Raw genomic sequence first — 23,652 nt, forward strand, 5'->3', positions numbered from 1 at the left:
GGATAATTCACAAATGAATGAATCAATACATTTACATTGATTACAACAATCTAATCATTATGCTACGTTCTGAAGTTCAATCTTCTTCCATCCTTTCCTCAGAATCTTCCCTTAACATTTCTTCACCTGCTTCGACTAAACCTTTTTCATCCTCCTCTTTCAATCTGTTTTGTAAACTTAATAATCCTAATCCACCTAATTGCTGCTGTTGCCCATTACCATTACCATTGCTGTTTCCATTGTTACTATTTCCACTAAGATTAAAACCTCTACTTCCATTATTACCTAATGATGAACCTAAACCACTTGCACTTCCTATACTTAATGCTGGAGAAGCTGCTCTTGATCGTCCAGTCATAGGACGTGTATAAGGATGAGTAGGTCTAGTATGTCTTCCAGTATTTGGATGTGAAGTTGATAAAGATGATAATGCTGAAGGATAAAGTGGAATATGTGAAGGTGATTGTGGTATTAAAATAGCACTGGTTCTAGAAGGTGAAATTGGAAAAGGAGAAGAACCTAATAATGAAGGAGAAGTTCCTCTTGGTCTTTTATAAGGATCAAATCGATCTTCTGCTTGAGCTATAAATTTAACGTAACGTAAAGATCAGCCAAACAGTTTAGCAATCAAAATGACATGACATGATAAATCAGACTAACCTTTTCTTTTACCTGGTCTTACAGTTGCTTGACCACCTTGACTTTCTCTATAATGCATTAATCCTGGACTACCTATTCCTATTGCATTTGCATTTGCATTGGCATTTGGAGAAGCACCTAATTCTGATCTTTCAATTGTAGGACTACCTAAAGGTGTACCAATTCCATTTCCATTTCCACCCATACCTAAACCACCAAAAGCAGATGGTAAACCGTAACCTGGGGAAGGTACCATTCCTTGACCTACTGAAGAAAAAGATAATCTTGCTGATCGAGAATTAAAATTTGGTGGGAAAGAATTTGATGAAGGTGGAGTAGGAAATGGATTTGGATTTGGATTTGGACCATTATTTGTTTGAATATTTGTTGGAGGATGAGGTGGAGTTGATTTACCTGAACCTTCTTCTGAATTACTATTATTAAATATACCCCATGAACCTAAATTCATTGAAGATGAAGATGATGAAACAGGTCTATCCATATCCATTCCAGCTGCAAAAGCATTAATTACAGGTTCTTCTTTACCATTTCCTATTCCATTTCCATTTCCAATTCCAATTTTATTAATATTATTTGAATTCATATTTTCATCTTCTTCTTCTTCTTCAGATTCTGTATCACTATCTTGATCAAATCTAGCTCTATCCATCCAATTACGACTACGTCTTGTTGTTGTCCAATTATTTGATGATATTCTTCTTCCTGTTGGAAAAAGAATTTCATCATCATCAGCATCATCATCATCACCTCCAACTTGATCTGGAAATCTTCCTCTAGATCCTTTAGGTGCTCTTGGAGTTAAAGGTAATTTTGAAGGATGAGAAAGTAAATATCTTTGTAATTTAGCTTCAGATTTCATTTCATGATCCATTGGTTTTTGTTCAGAAGCTAAAGTTTGTAATAATGCATTTGGTAATGGTTTACCTGTAAAAGTAGGTAAAACATTTGATAATCCTGATTCTGAATCTAATGGAGGTGAATTTAATTGTAATTCTTCTTCATCTTCTTTCATTTTAGATTTACCTTTACCTGATGAATTTCCTATTGAAGTTGTATATGCCCAATTTATCGAAGATTTATTATCCAATAATTTATTATTTTCTTCAATATCAAATGGTATTGTATTATCTGATGAAATCATACGAGATAAAGAAGGAATAGGAGGAGTTGAAGTTTTTAAATCTTCAAATGGTATTAAAGGTGCTGAACTTGTTCTTCTAATCATTGCATTTGCAAAAGATCCTCCATTACCTGCCCATCTAGGTGTAGGTTGTAAAGTATTTGAATTAAATGGATTACCAATTAAAGTTCCATTTAATAATTTTGGTTTTTGATTAATTTTAATTTGATTATTGGTTTTTGAACTTGAAGGATCTTGAATTAAATTTAAACCATTTATATTTTTATTTAATTTTTCTGAAGAAAATAATTCTCCAATTGGAGTAGATTCATCATCAGCTTTTCCAGAATTATCAGAACTAAATGAAATATTTTGTTGTAAACTTAACATTGAAGGTCTTCTAAGTTTTCTAGTTGTTATAGAACCAGCTGAAGGAGGTGAAATATCAACTTTCATTCCACTAATTCCAAATACAGGTCCATTATTTATATTTTCTTTTAAAGTATTAATTGAAGATATAGATGAGCTTGAAGATAAATTTGAATTTGATGAAGAAAGTCCAAATGCATTAGTATTTGAAGCGAATCTTACAGGAACAGGTGGTGTTGAAGGTTGAGATTCATCAATTTTTGAAAATGCTAATCCTGAACTTTGGGCGAAAGGAGTTGAATTAATATGAGATGTAGTAGTAGGTGGTGTAGCCATTTCGTTATCTAGAACCATTGAATTATCTTCTGAATTAGCCAAGGAAGAAGAAACAGTAGGTATTGGTCTGGGCTGCATTTTGAACCAGATTAATTAGGTTACCGGTAGACCGAGATATACCTTGAATCGATGTAATTCCTACTTTCCTGCTTGGTTTTGGGGATAGAGTCTCTTCATGAACCGCCTGGAGAATAGAGATATCGAGCCATTGTTGTTGTTGTGTTGATTTTACCTCAATCGAAAGTTGGAACAAAGGTAATTTGTGTTGATCGTTGGCAAAGGGAGGGTGGATCGTAAGTTCGCAAAATGTTAAATATAGAAGTGCTAAGGGACCGCAGATACTTGACACTTTTGGCAACAGAATCTTTTCTGGGACAATTGTTTTTGGAGAGTTATGTATACGGATTATAGCCCAGAGGTACTTGTCCATTCGAGAATTGACTGAATTCATTCGATTTATAGCCCTCAATCACGATAACGGCAGCGAAGACCTTACTTTACGAATAGCTTGGGAGGTTTGTACCATAATAGCGGTACAGCGCGCCATACAACAACCAGTGACGTTATTTGACACGTACTACTTGGGCTAATGACCACATCCTTTTAGCACAGAGACAATTATCATCATAAACTACTACGCTGTACACACAACAGTTCTGCAATATCCTACCAGCAGGACAGCAAACAGAGAGAGAATGTGGTAGAGCTATTTCAATTTGGATATAAACGTATAACCAAATGTTACCTCATTTCACTTCAATATGCCATTTCAACCACCTACAAGACCTCATTCAACTAATCCAAGAATGAACCCATCTATATTCCCTCGAACAGTTTCATCTTCAAACGTATATACACATGATTCACAACAACAGAAATCTTCATCAATGTCATCTTTTGGAAAATCAAATGAAGAATGGGATGATGCATGGGATTCATCTTCTGATAAAGAGGATGAAATATCAAATACCAAATCAAATATCCGAATAAGTGCTGAACCTATGATTAAGAGTAAAACAGTACCTATACCTCTCAATACTAGAGATATCTCTAATGGAAATGGATCACCATCGATATCTGATGAGAAAGAGAGTGTAATTGCTGGAAGTTGGACTTCAACATCTTATCATCATATATCACCACCTAGTCCTATCAAAACACTTCGACCTAATTTATCAACATCGAAAACGTTTAGCGAAGGTACGATACCTCCTCCCCCTGGAACATCCTCAATATCCTCAAATTCTCATGCTGGATCTTCAGGAAGTAAATTACCTCCAGGTGGAGCTTGGGAAATAGTTGAATCTTCCGAAGTAGGGGAAGATGAGCTGGATAATCCGCAAATTATGCCCCGAATCGTAGGAAAAGAAGCTGTCAAAGATGATGTGGAAGATATACTCAGAGGTGATTAATTAGAACCATCTTCACTATCATGTAAAGTAAATCCAGATCTGAGCTAATTCATTGTCTTCTGTATAGATCCCCTACAATTACTTTCTGATTTATCACTCGATGCACCTCAAACTCCTGGCTCATCTGACCCCTCATATACTTCATCATTCCCATTCTTGACTCCAACTTCATCTCATCCTCAAACTCCATCAACCGCTACCTCAATTCAATCCCCAGACCAACCTCCTTCAGCATCTGGATCGTACTCTGCCATACCAACCACACCCAGATTACGGAAAGAAGGCTCGTCTTTAGGTCGACAACGAAGTGTTCGTACGGAAAGGAAAAGAGAAAAGTTCGCTAGAGTCCTCAGAGGTAGAGATGGAGCTGGATCTGTTGAATTAGGTGAATTGAGAAAATTAGCTTGGAATGGTGTACCACAAGAAGTCCGAGGTGTGGTATGGATGTTATTGCTCGTGAGTTGATTCGGGTCTTCATAAGATTTGTTTAACGTCGAAATTCTCTAGTATTTAAAACACGAATATTTTGGATTTTATGCTAATTTCTCTTCTCTGTCTCGCATAGAACTACTTACCCCTTCCTGCTCAACCTCGTCTGACGACTCTAAATCGGAAACGTAAGGAATACACTCAATTGGTAGATCAGTATTTTGGTAGAGGTTTATCGTCATTAGATCAGCAGGTTAGCTTAAATCCGCAAAAATTGTATTTACTCATTTTGAGCTGACCCTCCGTGAGCGACACTTAGATATGGCATCAAATAGAAATAGATGTACCGCGTACGAGGCCAGGTGTACCCTTATGGGCTTGCATAACAACACAACGAGTGAGCCTAGCCCCTTATCCTCCGCTAGAGGGATGGCACCGATCGACTGATATTGCGTGCCGTTGTTAGAGTTTAGAAAGAATACTTTACGTCTGGGCCATACGGCATCCCGCATCTGGCTATGTACAAGGTATAAATGATTTGGTTACACCGTTCTTCCAGGTCTTCTTGGGTGCATATATAGGTGAGCTAGACAAACCTGAGTCTATTAGCTTTTTGGCTAATTTCGGATTATTTTTTTATTTGGAAGATACCGATCCTGAATTATTTGATGTTGCTCATTTACCTCCTCATGTCTTACAAGCTATAGAAGCGGATACATTCTGGTGTTTAACGAAATTATTGGATGGTATACAGGATCATTATATATCGCAACAACCTGGTATACAGAGGTTGGTAAAACGGATGGGAGATCTGGTGAAGCGTATAGACGGTGAGTCAACGTGTTCAAGTTTGATAGGTCATCAATGCGGTGCAAACCTTACTGACTTATGGTGATTCAATGCAGCTCCACTGGCAGCACATTTCGAAGATCAAGGAGTCGAATTTATGCAATTTGCTTTTAGATGGATGAATTGTTTGCTAATGCGAGAAATCTCCGTAAAATGTACAATAAGGATGTGGGATACTTATCTTGTAAGTTGAATAATGGGTTGAATAGTAGTTTCGATAAGGAAGCTGAATGTAGATGTAGGCGGAAGGAGCAGATGCTTTTTCCAAATTCCACTTATACGTCTGTTCAGCTTTATTAGTGAAATATTCGGAAAGATTACGCGATATGGATTTCCAAGTAAGTCGGTTGGAATGGCATTGAATTGATTAAATAGCATTTAAGCCGAGAAGCTAATACATATATGAATTTCATTAGGAAATGATAATGTTTTTACAATGTTTACCTACTCAATCATGGACAGATCATGAAATAGAATTATTACTTTCAGAAGCATACGTTTTGAAAATGGTTTGGGCAGGTGCTGAAAATCATTTCGCTAATTTACCTATAGGTAATCAGGGTCAATTTGGTATGTTAGGTAGATGAAAAGATAAACTTTTTAAATATCAATCACCGACACCATTGAAATTGTAATTATAATTAATAATCACACCATTGGTAACATTCCAACTATGCATTATTGTATATTCTCTTATTCTTATTTTATCTACTGACGCACAGACCTATCATATCTAACGCACGGACCATTGACTAATCACCTCTGATGCATTACACCTCACGTTGACTGTACTATCTATATATTCACACTCAATGGAAAATGTGTACGCATGCAATTCCCATCACCTGTTTTTCTCCCTCTTCCTCTTCTTTTCCGTTTCTCTGTTCTTCCTTCCTCTTTAAGAAAGAAAAAGTGTAATGCCTCTGCTTCATCTCCAGACTGAAATAGACTGAAGCTCAACATTCCTTATATCTACATACTAACCGAGCTTATCTGACATCCCACTGATTTTCCGCAGTATGGGACCTCAGAGAATGGCCTTTGTGAGTATACGATCGATGAGCCAGAGGAAAAACCTTGAGCTAACCCGATACACGTAGCGGCCTCCGGCACCTGTAAATAAACCTGCTTCTCAGAAGAGTGCATCTCAGATGCCTGCTGAGCGTCTGGAGACTCAACAGAAGTTGGATTTAGCTATTACAACCAAAGATGACAGTTTAAAAATGATGAAAGTAGCTTTACAAGCTCATATAGGAATTATCTGCTATCTTCGGTCAGTTTAATTCACTAAACAATTGTTTGGAGCAGAACAGCCCACCTAATCATCAATTACTTATAGAGCTCTTCTTCCTAATGGCGATTTCGAAACTCACTATATTTCCAACTCGCATCCTCCTCCGAATAAGAGTGTAGAGGATCTCTTTTACTTGACGCGAAAAGAGGCTGAAGAATGCTATCAGAAATCGATTGAGAACGATAAGGATGAGACGCAGGACATAAGTGGACAAAACTCAAAATTTTTCCAATGGAGAAAAGTAAGACAGGACGGGTCGTGAGTTGAATAAGGGCTAAACACATGTAATTGAACCTAATATAAATTTTTCTGGCTCTCCACAGGCCACAAGGAAAAGCTTTGGCCAATTTGATCGTAAGTTTACACCTCAGACATGTATGACAATCTCGTCAACTCGCTGCTAATAATTTGTTCAGGGGGTTGGCGCTACAGACGCCATGAATAAAGGGTATCTCCAGAGTTTGGTTTTGGCCATTTTCCTAGATCCAAACGACCCAAACAAGTGAATTTTAGAAGGTATCAAACGTCATCGCTTTCACTGACAGAAAATTTCACAGCGTTGTAGAAACCTATACGTTTAACTTCTTTTACAATGACGAAGGCCAGCCATTCATGGATCTTGAGCACTCGGCTGAGGTCTCTGACAAATTTGACCACAAAGCAACTGGCATTACCTTGCGTAGGAACAGCGTTCTCGGTACTCCAATGTCAAATCTGGATGTGAGAAGATTGATCAAGGTATGGTAATTAACATTTATCTGTGAATATTTAACGCTGAACACATCTCAGCGCCAGGCAGTGGATATTATCAAGCACACAGAGACTCTTTCGGATTTGCCCAGCGAGTCTTTTCTCACATCTGCTCACAGGCTGATCTGATATATACATGTAACAGAAAAACGATACATGACTGTCAAGCTGTTCTATAACGATAGCGCACCCTCAAAGTGAGTCCAAAGCGGCGACAAAGAAATTTATCTACAAGCTGAAGTCCCCTTAGCTACAGTCCTCCGGGCTTTGAAGATGCCATAGGAGAGGAGATGGTCATAGGTACACATAATGTGAACGATCCTCCGCTCAAAATACCGATGAGAGAATTCCAGACTGGGCATCATGGGTGAGCATGTATTAGATGTATCTGACATTGATAAGGCTAAAGGGTGATTTAGCTTGACTGCTACGGCGTTAACAGTGGTAGATCATCTGCCCAAGACATTGTATGACGATGAAAGTATAGATGGACCTGAGAAGTATGCTCGTCTTTACGGTCAGAAAGCAGAGTATGAGGAAGATGCTCGACAACGCAATGTGATATGGGTGAGTCTCGGCTTTGGCGTTATAGTATGAATTCCCCACTGATGCTACATATCTGCTTTGACATAGGCAGCCGACCTCGTGAGCCAGCGAGAAACTTCAAGAAGCAGCCTTTACTGATCTCGCTGCTCAGCCAATTCATGATCGAGCTGTCTATGACCCCACTGCCCCTGACGTGTACACGGCGACTATAAATCCTCACAAAGCGGTACCTGAAGATGCATCGGGCGGCCTCAAGCAGCCTATTGGTCGTAGAGGAGACGATGGAACGATAGTAGACATCACTCCCTCGCAGGTTGGATCAGGCAAACAAAGGGCTATGAGGAGAAATGCCTGCAAAGCTGCGGGTTCGAGATATGTACGTCCATCTGATTGAGAGGATGAGTTTTTGCTTAAGTCTCTATTCTGCAGATTCCTGAAGAGTCTATACAACAATCACAGACTCTCCTTTCGCGAACCCCTCTCAGAGGCAGAACCGCTAGCCTTCCCCGTGCACACCATGGGCAGTCTCTCGCAGAAGACTTATTTATCCCAATTTCTCAATCGTATTCTGGCAATGATTCCCAGGCGTACTTAGGTAAGGTACCGGAAGAAGAAGAGGAGGATGAATCCAGTAAGTCTTCCGTGCTGGCAGTCAGCAAAGTACTTGTTTGGCAGTAGACGTAATAGGATACTGATATGAATGTATCTTTAGACACACAACCGTTGTCCTCACAGAAGTTAGCCCGGGACTTCCATGAGAAGATCGCCCTTCAAAAAAGGAAATCTGACATAGAGATTGAACCGTTGCCACGACCTCGCAAGCGCAACATTGACAAAATCGTCGAGGCATCAATGCTGCAAAATGGCTACGAACTAAAAGCACGATCCAATGGTAAAGCGCGATCTGTCCCCAAGACCGACAAACCGGCCAAAGCAAGAAAAACTAGAACTCCTCGCAAGCCCAGATCCAAAATTGCCAAGGTCGACACGGAGGACAATAAAGCTTCCAAAAAAACGAAAGCCGCTCCAGCCAAAAAGAGAGACAAACGACAGCAATCTCATTCACAAGACATCATAGAATGTTTCTGTGGCTTGAACGAAGAAATAGATGCTATGATTCAGTGTGATGGCTGTGACATGTGGTATCATGCAATCTGCTTAGGGTGAGGGACGTCGCCTCACTTCAATACCCAGGTTCGAAAGGCTGATCAATTACATAGAATCCTTGATCGGGCTTTTGCGGTCAATCGTCAAGTGCTATGCATAGCGTGTGAGATGAAACAGGACAAACACACAAAGTGGAATCGGAAACAAATCGAAGTGGCGGTGAAAGAGATGGGTACATTAGCTTTGACTAGGTGAGTGAGTGTCTGTTCTCGAATGATACTGAAATCTATACATGAGCAGGAAGGTCCTACAAGAAGTCAAGAGGTTAGGCAGTCTTGGAAGTGACGATCTTAATGCCTTGTCGAAGTCACTGGGTATGTACATTTTCTTTCAGATTGGAGATAAATGGCTAAAGATTCTCATCAGGCTGTTCTGTTAGCGAGCTGAAGAGGATACTGGAGGGACTTACAGGCGGTACGCGTCTTGTGTTGAATCCATGGCGCTCTCAGCTGATACAGTCAACCAAGGTCTACTTTTACAAATCGATAAAGAGTGTACGTCCTTTGTGTCACTACTGATTCTTGACGCTGCGTAGTGTATGCTGACATCTACCCGGCTCAACAAGCTTCAGACAACAATAGCGAGGTGACCGAGTGGAAATGGCTCAAGACGCCTCCGGCAGTGAAGGCATTCACAAGGTTCTTTCAATATGGCGGAGGGGTCGAAAAGGATATCTTTGTGATCAGGAAATGGCACTCTGTGAGTTGAGCATTATATTGAAGCTTCGTCCTGCGCTCACTCGCTGATCATCCTTCATAGAGCGAGAGTCAAACTCAGACTCAATCTCAAAGCTTGTCTCAGCCACAAAGTTCACCGGAACCAACTTCATCCCAACCGGATTACGTTGCTGATTCGCAGGGTGAAGACGCCCAAGGAGAACTTCGTTCCGATTCCAGTTCAGGCCAGAATGGGTTTTCCGTTTTCAATTCGACACAAAACTCTATCTCCACTCAAGGTTACACACCTTATTGTGTCCCCACTATCAAAAGCAGCAAGGCTATCAATATTATCGATTGTACCGATGTCTGGACAGGAAACAACGATATCGAAGAGGGGGAATGATAGGGATCGAAGAGGATTAGAGTGCTCCAAAATGGTAAGATGAAACGGGCAGAAGCTTATGTTATTAATCTATTACGGATTTTGTAGCGATACCTTACTCATAAAAAAGCTGTGATAAATGTAGTCTACGTGATACCCAATTCACATATTGTAGTAAAATGCAATGCTGTGTATTTATGCATGTGTAAAGGTGTATGACAGAGATCTGACACGAACAAGATGACTTTATTCGACTTGTCTTTCTCCTGCTTTAGGGCCTTTTACCCCAGTCCCACTTCCACCTAATTTACTACTCCTAGTACCAAATTGCATTGCCCTTTTCACTCTTGTAGAAGCTCGAATCAAACCAACTGATTCAACAGCTTTTCTGAGTAATATTTTATCTCCCTTACCTTCTCCTAATCTCGGATCACATTTAAAATGAATAGGTAATGAAGATAAATAAGAAATGAATGATAATGATAAATAAGGATATCGTGCATCTCTTGCACGAGAAGAAATTATTCGATCATCTCTTGATAAATTTCTTGTAGGTAATCGAGAAATATCCATTTGAGTCTAAATGTTATTAAATATCAATTAAAAGAGTCATATATAAAATCCATAAGAACAATTTCGTGGAAAGCGAGAAACAAAAATTATAAAGACTCACTTCATTTATCAAACCTTGCCATTCTTCACGTTGAAATGCATGTCTATGTCGAGAATATCCTCCTAATTGTCTGTAATGTGATTGCGGGCATCAGAAGATCCGAATTTACAAGATGTAATTAACGTTATGGTTGACTTACTCATCTGCACCAAGACCTGATATATATACTTTTGCTTTTACATGATATGATTCATCACTTCCATGTAAAGTACCTTTACCACGAGATGCGAAATAAAGAGGTAATGCTAAAGACTGATTTTGTTTACCGTTAATTCTCTTTCGATCAGCTCGAAATACTTAACAAGCTCACATGGTCCATCTCTGTAGAAGAGGGGTACATGAGATCAATAACATTTTGACGATGGTTTCTTGCTTCCTGGAAATCGTGCGATATCTCAGCTGTGCTTCTGATGACCTTGTATGATAAAAATGAGTATACTAACATCGTAGGGAATGTTGATTTCGACAAATCTCCATTCTCTATTTCCGCAAATTTCTCTTAATTCCGCTACTGCATCCCTACCAGAGATTCTATCCGGTACGTCATATGTGGGTGAAGCTGGTGCTTTACCTTTACCTTTATCATTTGGCTTAAGTTCTCTAGGAGCAGCGGAAAATGAAACATTAATCAGGTCTATAGGATCTTCGGGTAGTAGACATCTAAATGTTGATATAAGCTGTGACTTTGTCATTATTCTCCAAAAAGAGCTCACAGGTGTAAGAGGTATGCTAAGAAGGTACAATCGATTCCACCCGAAAAAAGGACTGCGACTCGAGAGGATCTTTTGAAGGTTGGACATATTAGATGGTAGCTTGTTATGACAATTAGAGCGAAACCAGGCTTACCCCTTTTCCGGATTTGGAATATTCTCTACCCTTTTTCTGACGCTCTCTTTGAGTTGTTGTATGAATCTCGGCACTTCTTCTACGATTTGAGGGTTTTCAAGAGGAATGTCGGAAGGAGGTAAAGCAGTATTGATTGGGCTGACTCGAGTCTGAAAAGGAAAAGATCAACATTCCATCTTGCATCGAGATAATGACATTGAGTTTACCCATGAATCTGAGGATTCGGGTTGATGGAGCGTATGTTGTGGTGTCCATGCCTCAGATATATCCATTGTCTGAGGGCACAAAAATCAGGAATTAGCTGAAAACTCTTAGGATGATAATTAAGAATTGCAATCACCATGCTGTCTCCTGTTCCAGACACCCGTATATCCCTTAGCCGAAGAACTCCTCCTTCTCCACCCAATAGAGCCCGCATATCCAGACCTCGCTCTCTGGCTAAAGATGATCTAGAAGAGCTCAAGATGAAGTGTTGCGTGGGTTCGGAGATTACTTCGGAGGGGTGTATCAGCAATGATCGACGGGATAAGGGATCAAGTTGATAATGTATGGTGTCGGTTCGAAGCTGAATAGTCATCAGATTAATCAATACTGGTCATTTGCTATGTATTGAGGAGTCTGTTGTGACATACATCTATGTAGACGAAAGCAAACCTGATCATTTCATCAGCATATCGCAGTATTTAACATCATAGAAAAGGACTTACGGTCCTTCGATACTTCTTAAAACATCTTCCACCTCTTCTCCATTTTCCAATTTTTCGAAGATTCTTCTCGTATCATTCTCGTCTCTTCTTATTTCGAGCCCTTCGAATACCTAAGTACGTCTCAGCGATATGGATCGTACACTTATTGCAGAATGATATTTACCTGACCATTCCAACCTAATACACCTCTTGTACCAATCAAAGGTTGAGCAGTAAGTTCTCCACGTAATCCCAAGACAGTAGCTGTAAGTGATACTTCTATTATACAACCATCTATCGACTCAATAATGTGTGTGTAGGTTTGTTGAGAATCTGGACCTCTTTGAACATTGGTAGAACGAAACGAATCTAACAGAGAAGAAGAACCTGGTGAATCTTCCGTTTCCGTGGCGGATAGAGGTTGAATTGTCAGGGTCAGACCACACATACTGATCTGGCTCTGAGAATGAATTCAATTCTATATACGCATCGCAGAAATTTGTATACTTGTATGTGGAAGCGAAAGTGGACAGTAAGGTGATCAAGAGAAAAGTCTGTACCGGCTTTCTTGGACTTTTTTTGTTGATCTTCTATTTCTTATCTCAGGCACGAGATTTGATTTTGCTCGGAATGTGCACAACAGTGAGAGGACGTGTAAAGTGATCTTCGTAACGCTAATCATCACATCACAAGTTGCGCCAGTAATCTCTGAAGGATTGTCGCACAAGATGGCGATAGAAAGCCCGAGGATGCGAATTGGGAGTTGTGCATGCTTCATTGTGACTATCTGAGAATCTAACGCCAATCTTACTTTAGACTACTTGTCCTTCTTTATCTCGCCTACACCTTTTCCTGATGGTGGAAGACCAGGTGGACCTTCTAACCAAGCTACGACTATATAAGCTATCAAAACTAAGTTGGCAGTCACGATCGCTGCGATAGCGGAAGCAATGGTGTTTCCTGTATCGAATAAAGCAGTATTAGCATCTTTGTTTGTCCGAACTATACCTAAGAGTCTGGGAATACTGCTGATAGTGCGATGAACAAACCAGGGGGTACGTATAAGTATCATCGAGCGATTCACATACCTTTTGTGAAATAGCTCAAGACGACGTAATACGTTCCTATAGGTACGACAGCCATTGCTACAGCGAAAATTATGAGTTTGTAAAGGACAGCTCTATAAAGAGATAAACGGATTATCAGCGAGTCTGCCCGATAACACAGATACAACAATAAAGATTCACCGCTCGTAATGTACTGCGGCAGTGTGGCTGGAGATACAAAGACTCACGGTTGCATGTTCTCCACAGGTCCCGCAGCCATTTTACCAGTTGAGACAGGATTGACCATCTTGATGTTCCGTACAGGTCGTGAGGAAGCAGTGTCGGGCTAGATTATAACTTGAGAGCTCCTGCGTACGAGCGATATTTCTATTCCGCCGGTGGCCACCCTTGTATATAATGCAAAGACAGAAGAGTGCAAAGATGGGGAATGACGATGGTGAACATGAGTTTGCCTTTATCTTGAAGATCCGGGTTGAACCGTGCCTGAATACTCCCATTTCGACAACTCACAACATTACCTCCCTTGCCCAAGGGTCGGCTTCTCTTCTTTGCTACAACAACAATCTAAGACTCGAAAGACCGCCCACAGCAAGTTTGAAGCGTGCTGGGGAGCAGTTGACAGGATGTCTGCATCTGAAGTTCGCCGTATAGCCTTACCAGACCCTCATTGTACCTTTCCACCTCGTTTTGTTGTCGGTGGGCAAGTTTCTCAAAATGTCGCTGGTGACATCAAGATGTACGAGTGGAGGAGGGATGTAAGTACATCAATCTGGATGATCAGGAATGTCACTGACCTCTTTCATGTTGTAGAAAGGAGAGATGGGCATGGTAGGGTTACAAACCGATGTGGGACAAATAAGGGTAAGTTTAGTCTGCCCTCCATGAAAGTGCAGATACTGATCATAAATCTATGTTCAGTCAATGGCATGGTCACCTCTACCTACTCATCGAAATATAATAGCAACTGGACTCTCAACAGGTCGTACCCTTATTCATTCTCTATCCCCATCAACTTTATCGTTTCCTTTATCTTCTTCAAATTCTACATCAAATCAAACATCAACAATAGCGACATTAAACGTCAAATATTCTAGACCCGTTACTTCAATTGCATTTTCTTCTTTAGATCCAAATATAATAGCTACAGGATATGAGAAACATCGATCAGAATACTCATTACTGATTTGGGATATATCAGAAGCTATAAATGCTTCTCAAATACCAATAGATGGCGATAAAGAATGGGAAAGACCATCTATCGAAAACAGATTAGAGATTACAAATTTAACTGCTAAAATAAATATAACTTCAGAACCTAGACATATTCAACATTATTGTCCATCTGAAAACGTAAATTCAATTTCATTTTTACCAAATTCAATTAATCAATTATTGGTTAGTGTTAGTAATAAATCAATAAGATTATACGATCTTAAATCTCCTTCATCATCTACTAATCAGAGTCAAAAACAAAATCAACCTTCACCTGGTATATCAACTCCTGTTACTGCTCAGAGTCAAGGTCAATCTCAAAATCAAATTGTAGGATCGAATTATCAATGGAATACTAGAGCTGTATATGGTTTAACACCCAATGAGAAAAAAGAAGGATTATTCGCAAGTTATGAAATTATACCTGCAGGAGCGAATACACACTCTATAGTCAGGTTATGGGATATAAGAAAACCAGGTCAAGAGATTTTAAATTTCGATGTAGCTGGTGGAATTGTGAATCTAGAATGGAAGAAAGAGGCGGAAGGGTTGTTGGGTGTAGGAACCAGAGATAAAGGTGTAGGGCTTTGGGAAATAGTGGAAGGAAAACGAGTTGAAGAAGATGTTGTCGTCGAAGAGTGGGTCACATTGGGAGGTATGAAACAAAGTTAGTTAATATCTTTTCCTCAAGGACGGAACTACCTACGAATACAAGCTGAACGAATCTCTGTTCTACAGTCGTCAAACCTAGACAGAATTTACACTCATTCTCTTTCGCTTCATCGGAGAAAGGACAAGGAGATGTGATGTTTGTCCTGAAAGATGGTACCGTTGGTATAGGGCCTATCGGGACTGCGCCAGTGGTATGTATACTAATTCATCTTGTGCTGTTCAGGTCATGAGTGGGATGTTGACAGTGGCATGTAGTTTGCAACTGGTCCTCAAGGTGACTTGGCGATTGTAACACCATCAATGAAGGTCCTAAACCCAGATGAAATACCGGCTTCCTCCCCAGAACCCGAGACACCTGTCTCACCAGCTGTCAAACGTCCAGAGACCGAAGAGCTCGAGCCTATACACCGAGCAAATCGATTCCAACTAGCCCCTGAGCGGGTCACTCAGCTGATTGCGGAGAGGTCGAGGTCAAATTCTCCTATCCCATATCATTCAAATGGTTTTGCTACTCCTGCGACTGAGCAAACACCTTATGGAAGCACATCTGGTCCAAGAGAGTGGTATGATAGCAAGCAAAAGCAGGACTTGATAGATGACGAGGAACAGCTCATGGGAGGATGGGAAGGCTGGAAAAGGACACTAGGGAGTGATGTGGGCGTCGTTATGCGACGAAGAGCTTTGGAAGGGTATGGACTTGACGACGTGGGTTTTATTGCTTTGAGTTTCTGGCAGTGATTGGACCTGACACCTTGCGATTCCTGTAGCTGTTGCTCAATGCTGCTATAGCCACTCGACATCCTGGGAAAGAGCGTTTAGCGGGCATATGGGAATTCATCGAGCGTGAGTCCTTCAGTGCTCTCGTAGTTTCATTTACGTCTACTGATGGGCTTTTTCGTAAAGATCTGACGCAAGTCATGGCTCCACCTCTATCCTCTCATCGAGGCTATAATTTGACTAATCATGGAGTCTATCCAATATGGTTCGGAGTATCTAATGATCAAAGTCAACCGCTATCTCCTTCTTCCATATATTCAGCAGCAACACTTACAGACGCACCTCATCCTCATCATCCACCACTGAGGCAATCTTCGACATCAGCAGCATGGACTTCGTTAAAATCACAAAGTCAATCAAGTACGCCTATCCCACCGCATTCGAGGCATTCTTCTTCCCCTATGCCAGGGGCTACTACACCTTCACATATACATCGAGAACGAAAGGCATCTGACCGAAGAGGTGATTCGGAGATAGATGGGGAGTACGTTAATGCTGTGGAAATGCTAAATGGACGTAGAAAGGATGTTGGCGGTGTTGGGAGACCGGGAACGGTTCGAGCAGCTGTAGGCGGGGAAAAGACGGAAATGCGTAAATTGATATTGAGTGTCTGTGGGGAGAATGGAGAGAATGCTAAAGATGAACTGAACAAGTGAGTCAGGAAAAGCACTTCAACAGGATTAGCATCTATACTGAGTTTTATTGAATTATAGACTGGTTCAAAGTGGTCAAAGGACAAAAGCTGCTTTCAGAGCTTATTTCGCAGGTGATGAGGCTGCCACGGTATCGATCCTTATGGCGAGTGAGAGTGAGTTTTATGTTGTTCTATCGTGATCACAAGACCTATTCACCGGCGGATAAAAACGATTTATGGCTAATCGCGTTCCCTCCGTTGACCAGATCAAAATCACCGATTACTGGGATCAACTATAGCGGGATTCATGACTCAATCTGCGGCTGCAAGGGGATCAGAATTCTTCAATTCTCATTGGCAAGGTATTGTTAATCGTGTCGATGATCCGTTCGTAAGAGCTATACTTAGTAGGATATGTGGTGATGATTGGGAATCTGTTCTGGAGGAAGAAGGAATCCCGTTGTTAGATAGGATTGGTGTTGGAATTCAATATCTTGACGATCGAGAGGTGAGTACATAATGAAGTGTTTACTTCGAGGTCATACGAATGGTCAACCATGAGGTTCATGATCTGATTAATTCTTCATTCATCTTAGTTCTCGATATTCTTGAAAGGCCGAATGAGTCGATTATCAAGATCAAACTCTCTTCATTTATTAGGTTTAACAGGTTTATCAGCTCCTGCGATCTCACTCTTATCAAGATATTTAGCTAGAACAGGGGACATTCAAACGGTTTCGATCATTTCATGTTTATTCCCACTTGGAAAATTGAATAAAAATGAAATCGAAATTATAAAACGTTGGAAAGAAACTTATAGAGATATGTTAGATTCTTGGGGGATGTGGGGTGAGAGATGTGAATTTGATATTCGTTCCGGAGATTTATCCAGATCTCTATCTGGATTGAATGCACAAGATAGTGGAGCTATAAAAGGAGTAGGAGAAAGATGTCCTGTGTAAGTTATTTTGCTCCATATCCGGATGTCGTTGTGTGAGTTTGGCTCAATCGTAGCATTATTGGCATATAGGTGTAACAATCTATTATCGAAAGAAAGTGAAAGTAGATTACATCGTAAACATGCTATAAGAGGTAATGTAAACGTGGGATGGCCAAGTGAAAGAGTGAGTAGAATCGTTGTTGATTTGGATTTGATCAAGAAGATATTGATCTTAATTTTCAAATCCAGACAACAACTTGCATGTATTGTTCAGCTGCTTTACCTCGATGTGTGATTTGTGAGTTATTGTGGACATTTATGAGATGAAGAGAACGTTAGAAAAGCTGAGATCAATGGACTGTTAATTAGGCTTGATGCATGTCGATCCGCAACGCCCGCCGCCTGCCAATGGGCATGGCCCGGAAGAACGACCTGAAAATATGACGGGTGAGTCAGATTAGACGCGTACGGACATGTCAATTAATGTTGTCATTCTCGAGCAGACACCATCGACGCAGCTTATGTATGTTGTTTGACTTGTCGACACGGTGGTGAGTATCGGTCTTCTGCTGCGATTGAAGATAGTTTCACTCATCATGTCCTCATGTATGTTGCTCATAGGTCATGCAAGTCACATCTTACCTTGGTTCGAAGGTGGTTTAGACGGAGGTGTACCACATTCCAAATGTCCTGTATCAGGTTGTGACTGCGAATGTGCGAATCTATAATATATTCTACCATGTTGTATTTTGATGTAAAAAAATGGAACATTCAGATAATTCTCTCGGTTGATATATTTATATGCCGGATGGTTGGCGTAGGTTTACTCGGCGCGTCTGTTTCACAACCAGGAGTGACATCATCTGTTTCACCTGTTTCATCTTGCTTTTTTCGTCTATGTAAACGATAGAACATTGCCTAGGAATCCACTTAGAGGACTGATCACGCCAAAGTGAGCAGAATGGACAAAACACGATATCATCGACATCCACTCCCACCTGGACCTTCTTCTTCGCAATTAGACCCAGATGCCGAAGTTGACGCACCTCCTATCTCACAACCTGAACCACCAGAACCACCACCTACAATCCTTGGAAAACCAGATGACTGTGTTAATAAATTTCCTACTCCCCATTTCTCCCTTCTATGTACCATGATGGATAGATTACGTACGGAAGAAGCGAGCAAAAGAAGAGACATACTGAAGCGATTTATGGACTTATGGAGGATCAAAGTTGGGAATGATCTCTTCCCGTTAATTAGGCTTCTACTTCCTGATGTAAGTTAGATGTTGATAGCATTGGACGCTACAGCTGACATAGATTGTTAGAGAGACAGGGAAAGACCCGTATATAACCTTAAAGAAGCAATGCTAGCTAAATGTTATATCGAGGTTCTCGGGTTGGACAAGCACAGTGATGCAGCACTGAGGCTGATCAAGTGGAAGCAACCTGTTGATGGAAAGGTGAGACTTCACACCTTACTAGCTTCAGCCAGGGTTCCACTGGAGGGAAAATCTGTCTCACAGCTGATGCGCTTGCGTATAGGCCGAATCTCATTCCGGTGATTTTGCACGAGTCTGTTATTATGAAATAGCAGCTAGATCGACCGTTGAACAAGGTCAATTATCAATTGATGCGGTGAACGCTTTGCTTGATCAATTAGCTCAAGGGAGGTTGAAGCAGTCAGTCAGCTGTGATAATGCGCTCTGGTGCGATGATAAGCTGACATGACGTGAATAGGCAAGAATATGTACCTATTCTAAGGAAGATAAACCAACAATGTACAGCAGCCGAACAGGAATGGATCATTCGGATCATTCTCAAAGGTACGCTGATCTCCCCTAAATCTTTCAATGATCAGCAGCTGATTCCCCTGATTTGGAATGCGCAGACTTGAGAATATCAATAAGGGAAAAAGGTGTCTTCTCATGCTTTCATGCTGATGCGGGCGACCTGTTCAACGTTTGTTCGGACTTGAAGAGAGTGTGCTGGACGTTATACAAGCCTGATCAAAGATTGGAGAAACATGTAAGTGTCAATATTTTGGCTCAACCCGTCACATTCAGTGCACAATTATATTTGCGAATGGCTAATGGTTCGGTAGCAAACAAATATAGAGTTGTTCCGTTCTTTTCTGCCTCAGCTGTGTTACCGATCCCCTTCTTCCTCTCATGAAGCTATCGCAAAACTCATCGGAGGACCTAATACGGAATTTGTGATGGAAGAAAAGCTAGATGGGGAGCGGATGCAATTACACATGAGGGGAAGCGGCGCTCAATGGTTTTACTGCTCAAGGAAAGCGAAAGATTACAGTAAGTTGTCATTTACCTGTGATGTAAGACGCTATAGCTGACTAAAGTCTACTAGCGTACCTCTACGGTGCTCATATAGGGCAAGGTAGTTTGACGCAACATATCGCTGGAGCGTTTCATGAAGAGGTACGAAAGTAAGTCAGCTTCAAATGTTGAGTTATCCCATCGTAAGCTGACACAGTTTTCTCGTCAGCATCATTCTAGATGGAGAAATGCTGGTTTGGGATCCTATACTAGAGAAATATGTTGCTTTCGGTTCCCTCAAATCAGCTGCTGGAGGTATGTAGAAGCTGCACAAGCTCATATCTTCGTGATGAGTCAGATCCGCTTCAGCTGACATGGCACATGACCCCACCAGACCGAGTGAACGATGAAAATGCCCCCCGGCCGTGTTGTGAGTCAGCTAGCTGTTCCGAATCTGCGTCTGCAACAATTAATCACCGTGTCTACAGTCAAAATTTTCGATATTCTCTACTTGAACGATCGTTGTCTGACCCACAAACGATTATCTGAGAGAAAGCGACTTATGAGATCCAATAGAATATTCAAAAATATAGAGGAGTATAAAGGTAGACTGGAATTTGCTGAGGAACAGAAAGGCAAAAATGGGAAGGATATTCGAGCCATGTTGGAACGCATATTGGAAACCAAGTAAGCGGTCTATTTCAGCTTTCGATACCGAAAAGAGCTTTCCCAGCGCTAAGTATCGTCATCACAGGGGAGAAGGATTGGTAGTCAAGAGGAGCGACGCAGTTTATCAGACTAATTCTCGAGGAGCCGATTGGATCAAGGTCAAACCAGAGTAAGCTGTCATTGCATGGCGTGTTGGTAACATTGGCTGATCAATGTTGTTAGATATTCGGATCAAATGGGCGAGGTTAGCTGCACCACGGTCTCACGAGATACGGTAAACAAGCTGATTTCGGAATCAGAACCTCGAGTTGCTGGTTTTAGGGGGGTGGTGGGGAAAGGGAGGTAGGACAGGCAAAATATCAAGTCTGTTGTGTGGATTGAGAGTACAGCAGGATGATGATGGTACAGATAAAAAACCGGAGTAAGCTGGACTGATCGGGATTCTTGGTCGTGCGTTGGCTCATCATGTTGGCTCAGATTCACCTCCTTCTGCGCTGTGGGCTCAGGGATGAGTTACGAGGATTATGAGTGGATTATGTGAGTTTCCTCTGATATTCCTCAAAGGGTCAGGACGCTGAACCGAATTGCAGGAATAAACACAGGAATCATTGGAAAACCTTCGACAGGACGAAGGTACCTCCTTGGTTACAGCTAGGAGCAACAGGTCTAGAGGACAAACGTGAGCTGGATCTTCTGGATGATCTTAACTCAGCTGATACCTGACTGTGGCCGATGTCTACATCGAGCCTGAGAAGTGAGTTGAGAAAGGACGCAACGGTTGACATAAGTAACGTGACCTCGTAGTTCCTTCGTTGTGGAAGTGAAGGCATCTGAAATCGTTCCGGGTAGTGAGGCAGCTGTTACATGCTAGATCAATGAAGCTCAGCTGACAAGATTGATCAGCTGGCAGATGGGGCTGTGGTTATACCCTTCGATTCCCAAGATGTCGTTATATATACTTCGACAAGGCCAGTAAGGATCATCCAACAGGCGACGATAGTCAAGATCGGGATATGTGGAATAGTGTGAGCTTTGGTCTTTTACGAATAAGCTATTGTCATTGAACCCATTTATTTGCAGTTAAGTCTGGACGGTGAGCGATCGCACAGTCTGCCGCATGAAGACTAACTGATATCGAGTAGAATTCATGGCTTTGCTGAATAAGCCGAAGAAAAGATATGCTGACGCAGAGGGTGGATCGTGAGTTCGCTTTCCCATGAAGGGATGCCGCGTTCAGTCAGCTAAGCCATGAGGCAGATTCCGAAAGAAGAAGAAAGTCCTCACCAGAAAAGTTAGTGTCGCGATATATTTTACCCTAAAATGATGGCTGAAAATCCCTCTGATACCTAGAAAGTCCAAATCATGACCAATTCTCGCGGAGAGAGGCTTTCAGACGATGCGGTAGAGACCAATATATTCCGAGGACGTACCTTCTGTGAGACCTCATTTGATCCATCGGACTGTCATTCCAAACTGACCTTCCGAACTGGCCAGATATCCCGAAAGGGAATTCTGCGTATTCAAAGCAGGATCTCGAAGAGCTGGTTCACAAACATGGAGGAGAATTCAGCCAGGCTCAGCTTTCTGACTTGTCAGCTACGGTCATATCCCCCGACGAAAAGAGTGAGCTGATCTGATAAGAGCTCTCCAAATCGGAGACCATAGAAATGCAGCTGATATATTTTGTATAGATCCCCTTGTTCGCGCGCAGATCCGGAAAGGCTTAAGTGTTGTTAAGCCCGAATGGATATTTGCCAGTATAGAAAGGGGACACTCGATACCTTTGATCAAAGAGTGAGCTTTTCCGCCCGAAGCATTTCGGTTCAGCTGACCCTCGAAAAAAGACTACTTGTATTCGCATCTGAAGAAGTTGAATCAAGTAGAAACTACAATAAGACTCTCGAAGAAATGGATCATATATCGCTGGTGAGAGATCGAGGGGAAGCAGAGGGGGACTCAGAAGGAGAGTTGCAAGAGGACGACGAACCTTTAGAAGGACATTATGAGGATGAAGATGGATCAATCGAAGACCACGAAGCAAATAAGACTGATCAACAAGTAAAGATGGAGGAAGAGTGGGGGTTGCACCGAGAAAGATCGCCAATCTCATTACCGAGTACGTCAAGAGGAAATTCGAGAGCGGCAAGTTTTGATCAGAGTGACACAGATGATGAGCGCGAGTTTGAAATTAAGGTGAGATGTATCCGCTGGACTTATTCAATTACTCGATAGCTAACGCTATATTTACAGGAGGAGGAGGAAGAGGACGACGATAGTCACGACTCTGAGCCGGACGCCGCAAATGGATTCAGGCTGCTACCTGTCAGAGGGATTGACACCGCTGATGTGAGCTGATTGCTTTTGAAACCTTGTATAAGTCAGCTGATATCTGATTCTTGGCAGAGTGATGGTATGGGTGAAGATGAAGAAGCTATGAAGTACGATGAGGATAAAGTAAGCTTGCCCTAGCCAAATAACGGCAACATCACTATGCTTAGCTGACTGAATCATAGATTTTTACTCATTTAGTGTTCTACATGGATACGCTGGAAAATGCGGATAGGAATGGCTTAGAATCTTCGTCCCCTGCCGCCGAGGCAAGCAAAAGGTGATTATTGGAGATGGTAGTAATGAGTGGACTCCTAGCTAACATCACTTCTAAGGCTGCAAGAAGCGGAAAATATCCTGCGGGAGAACGGGGGAAAGATAACAGATGATTTGCAAGACAAGAAATTGACACATATCATCATGGATAATGAGGATAGTGGGAGATATGCTGAGATTGTTCGAAAGACTGCCTTGTTAGTGTTTGCCAAGATACCACATCCATCACAGTACGAGCTCGAGCTGACGAGAATGGCTGTGTAGACCTAAACGAAAACATATTGTTTTGCCAAGTTGGGTCATCGAGTGTATCGATGAGGAGACATTGATGAATGAAGATGGTAGGTTCACCAATCATAATGGGATATTGGGCTGAATACTTGCTGATTATATGTGGATAGGACACAAGCCGAAGTGAGGAGGAAACAGTATCACGACTTGAACGACTTTGTATGACTTTTATGACAGATTATGACTTACTTAACGAGCTTTAGCCTTGTTATTAGTGCTAATTCATATACTCAATACTATATGCATGTATCGTACAAAAAGATATTCTGCCCTTTGTCAATACCGCTTTCACCATCTTACCTTGGAACAGCAATGATTTCTATATTATCT

At 41.4% G+C, this 23,652-nt stretch overlaps 7 protein-coding genes across 7 annotated transcripts; 4 read left to right on the top strand and 3 right to left on the bottom strand.

The window, feature by feature from the left end:
- Positions 1-76: 76 nt before the first annotated feature.
- I206_100729 (uncharacterized protein) lies at positions 77-2,563 on the bottom strand (the record flags this gene model as incomplete). Its single annotated transcript, XM_019152378.1, has 2 exons — positions 77-582; positions 661-2,563. The coding sequence occupies 2 exons, from the start codon at positions 2,561-2,563 to the stop codon at positions 77-79; spliced, it is 2,409 nt and encodes an 802-aa protein (XP_019014516.1).
- A 683-nt stretch (positions 2,564-3,246) lies between these two features.
- On the top strand, positions 3,247-5,762 carry I206_100730 (uncharacterized protein; the record flags this gene model as incomplete). The annotated part of the gene is made up of 9 exons (XM_019152377.1): positions 3,247-3,889; positions 3,965-4,353; positions 4,463-4,579; positions 4,646-4,723; positions 4,793-4,907; positions 4,974-5,156; positions 5,232-5,359; positions 5,418-5,513; positions 5,592-5,762. The coding sequence occupies 9 exons, from the start codon at positions 3,247-3,249 to the stop codon at positions 5,760-5,762; spliced, it is 1,920 nt and encodes a 639-aa protein (XP_019014515.1).
- Positions 5,763-6,194: 432 nt separating this feature from the next.
- I206_100731 (uncharacterized protein) lies at positions 6,195-9,994 on the top strand (the record flags this gene model as incomplete). The annotated part of the gene is made up of 19 exons (XM_070202264.1): positions 6,195-6,218; positions 6,276-6,448; positions 6,515-6,727; positions 6,793-6,823; positions 6,886-6,971; positions 7,027-7,207; positions 7,259-7,310; positions 7,365-7,416; positions 7,470-7,586; positions 7,639-7,786; positions 7,853-7,864; positions 7,917-8,141; positions 8,195-8,396; positions 8,478-8,928; positions 8,986-9,123; positions 9,173-9,246; positions 9,299-9,346; positions 9,468-9,631; positions 9,692-9,994. 19 exons carry the CDS (start codon positions 6,195-6,197, stop codon positions 9,992-9,994), a joined length of 2,694 nt encoding a protein of 897 aa, XP_070058365.1.
- A 225-nt stretch (positions 9,995-10,219) lies between these two features.
- On the bottom strand, positions 10,220-12,626 carry I206_100732 (uncharacterized protein; the record flags this gene model as incomplete). The annotated part of the gene is made up of 12 exons (XM_019152375.1): positions 10,220-10,552; positions 10,647-10,716; positions 10,786-10,898; positions 10,957-11,022; positions 11,090-11,306; positions 11,360-11,428; positions 11,493-11,641; positions 11,699-11,767; positions 11,833-12,057; positions 12,125-12,146; positions 12,200-12,309; positions 12,363-12,626. The coding sequence occupies 12 exons, from the start codon at positions 12,624-12,626 to the stop codon at positions 10,220-10,222; spliced, it is 1,707 nt and encodes a 568-aa protein (XP_019014513.1).
- Positions 12,627-12,995: 369 nt separating this feature from the next.
- I206_100733 (uncharacterized protein) lies at positions 12,996-13,531 on the bottom strand (the record flags this gene model as incomplete). Its single annotated transcript, XM_070202265.1, has 3 exons — positions 12,996-13,138; positions 13,267-13,358; positions 13,473-13,531. 3 exons carry the CDS (start codon positions 13,529-13,531, stop codon positions 12,996-12,998), a joined length of 294 nt encoding a protein of 97 aa, XP_070058366.1.
- Positions 13,532-13,868: 337 nt separating this feature from the next.
- On the top strand, positions 13,869-18,208 carry I206_100734 (uncharacterized protein; the record flags this gene model as incomplete). Its single annotated transcript, XM_070202266.1, has 15 exons — positions 13,869-14,000; positions 14,056-14,106; positions 14,164-15,124; positions 15,196-15,320; positions 15,385-15,834; positions 15,897-15,972; positions 16,033-16,558; positions 16,620-16,714; positions 16,807-17,048; positions 17,137-17,498; positions 17,571-17,664; positions 17,730-17,778; positions 17,850-17,927; positions 17,984-18,031; positions 18,102-18,208. The coding sequence occupies 15 exons, from the start codon at positions 13,869-13,871 to the stop codon at positions 18,206-18,208; spliced, it is 3,396 nt and encodes a 1,131-aa protein (XP_070058367.1).
- A 233-nt stretch (positions 18,209-18,441) lies between these two features.
- On the top strand, positions 18,442-23,449 carry I206_100735 (uncharacterized protein; the record flags this gene model as incomplete). Its single annotated transcript, XM_070202267.1, has 31 exons — positions 18,442-18,759; positions 18,811-18,945; positions 19,028-19,164; positions 19,223-19,308; positions 19,374-19,510; positions 19,587-19,794; positions 19,850-19,928; positions 19,988-20,073; positions 20,153-20,188; positions 20,247-20,445; positions 20,513-20,596; positions 20,650-20,671; positions 20,727-20,848; positions 20,905-20,964; positions 21,018-21,060; positions 21,174-21,181; positions 21,232-21,275; positions 21,331-21,452; positions 21,508-21,520; positions 21,570-21,627; positions 21,685-21,718; positions 21,778-21,862; positions 21,922-22,050; positions 22,119-22,221; positions 22,272-22,620; positions 22,678-22,773; positions 22,831-22,881; positions 22,941-23,035; positions 23,091-23,228; positions 23,296-23,372; positions 23,433-23,449. The coding sequence occupies 31 exons, from the start codon at positions 18,442-18,444 to the stop codon at positions 23,447-23,449; spliced, it is 3,171 nt and encodes a 1,056-aa protein (XP_070058368.1).
- Positions 23,450-23,652: the final 203 nt, after the last annotated feature.

This window comes from Kwoniella pini, chromosome 1 (assembly GCF_000512605.2).
Source record: "Kwoniella pini CBS 10737 chromosome 1, complete sequence".
Classification (NCBI taxonomy): Eukaryota; Fungi; Basidiomycota; class Tremellomycetes; order Tremellales; family Cryptococcaceae; genus Kwoniella; species Kwoniella pini.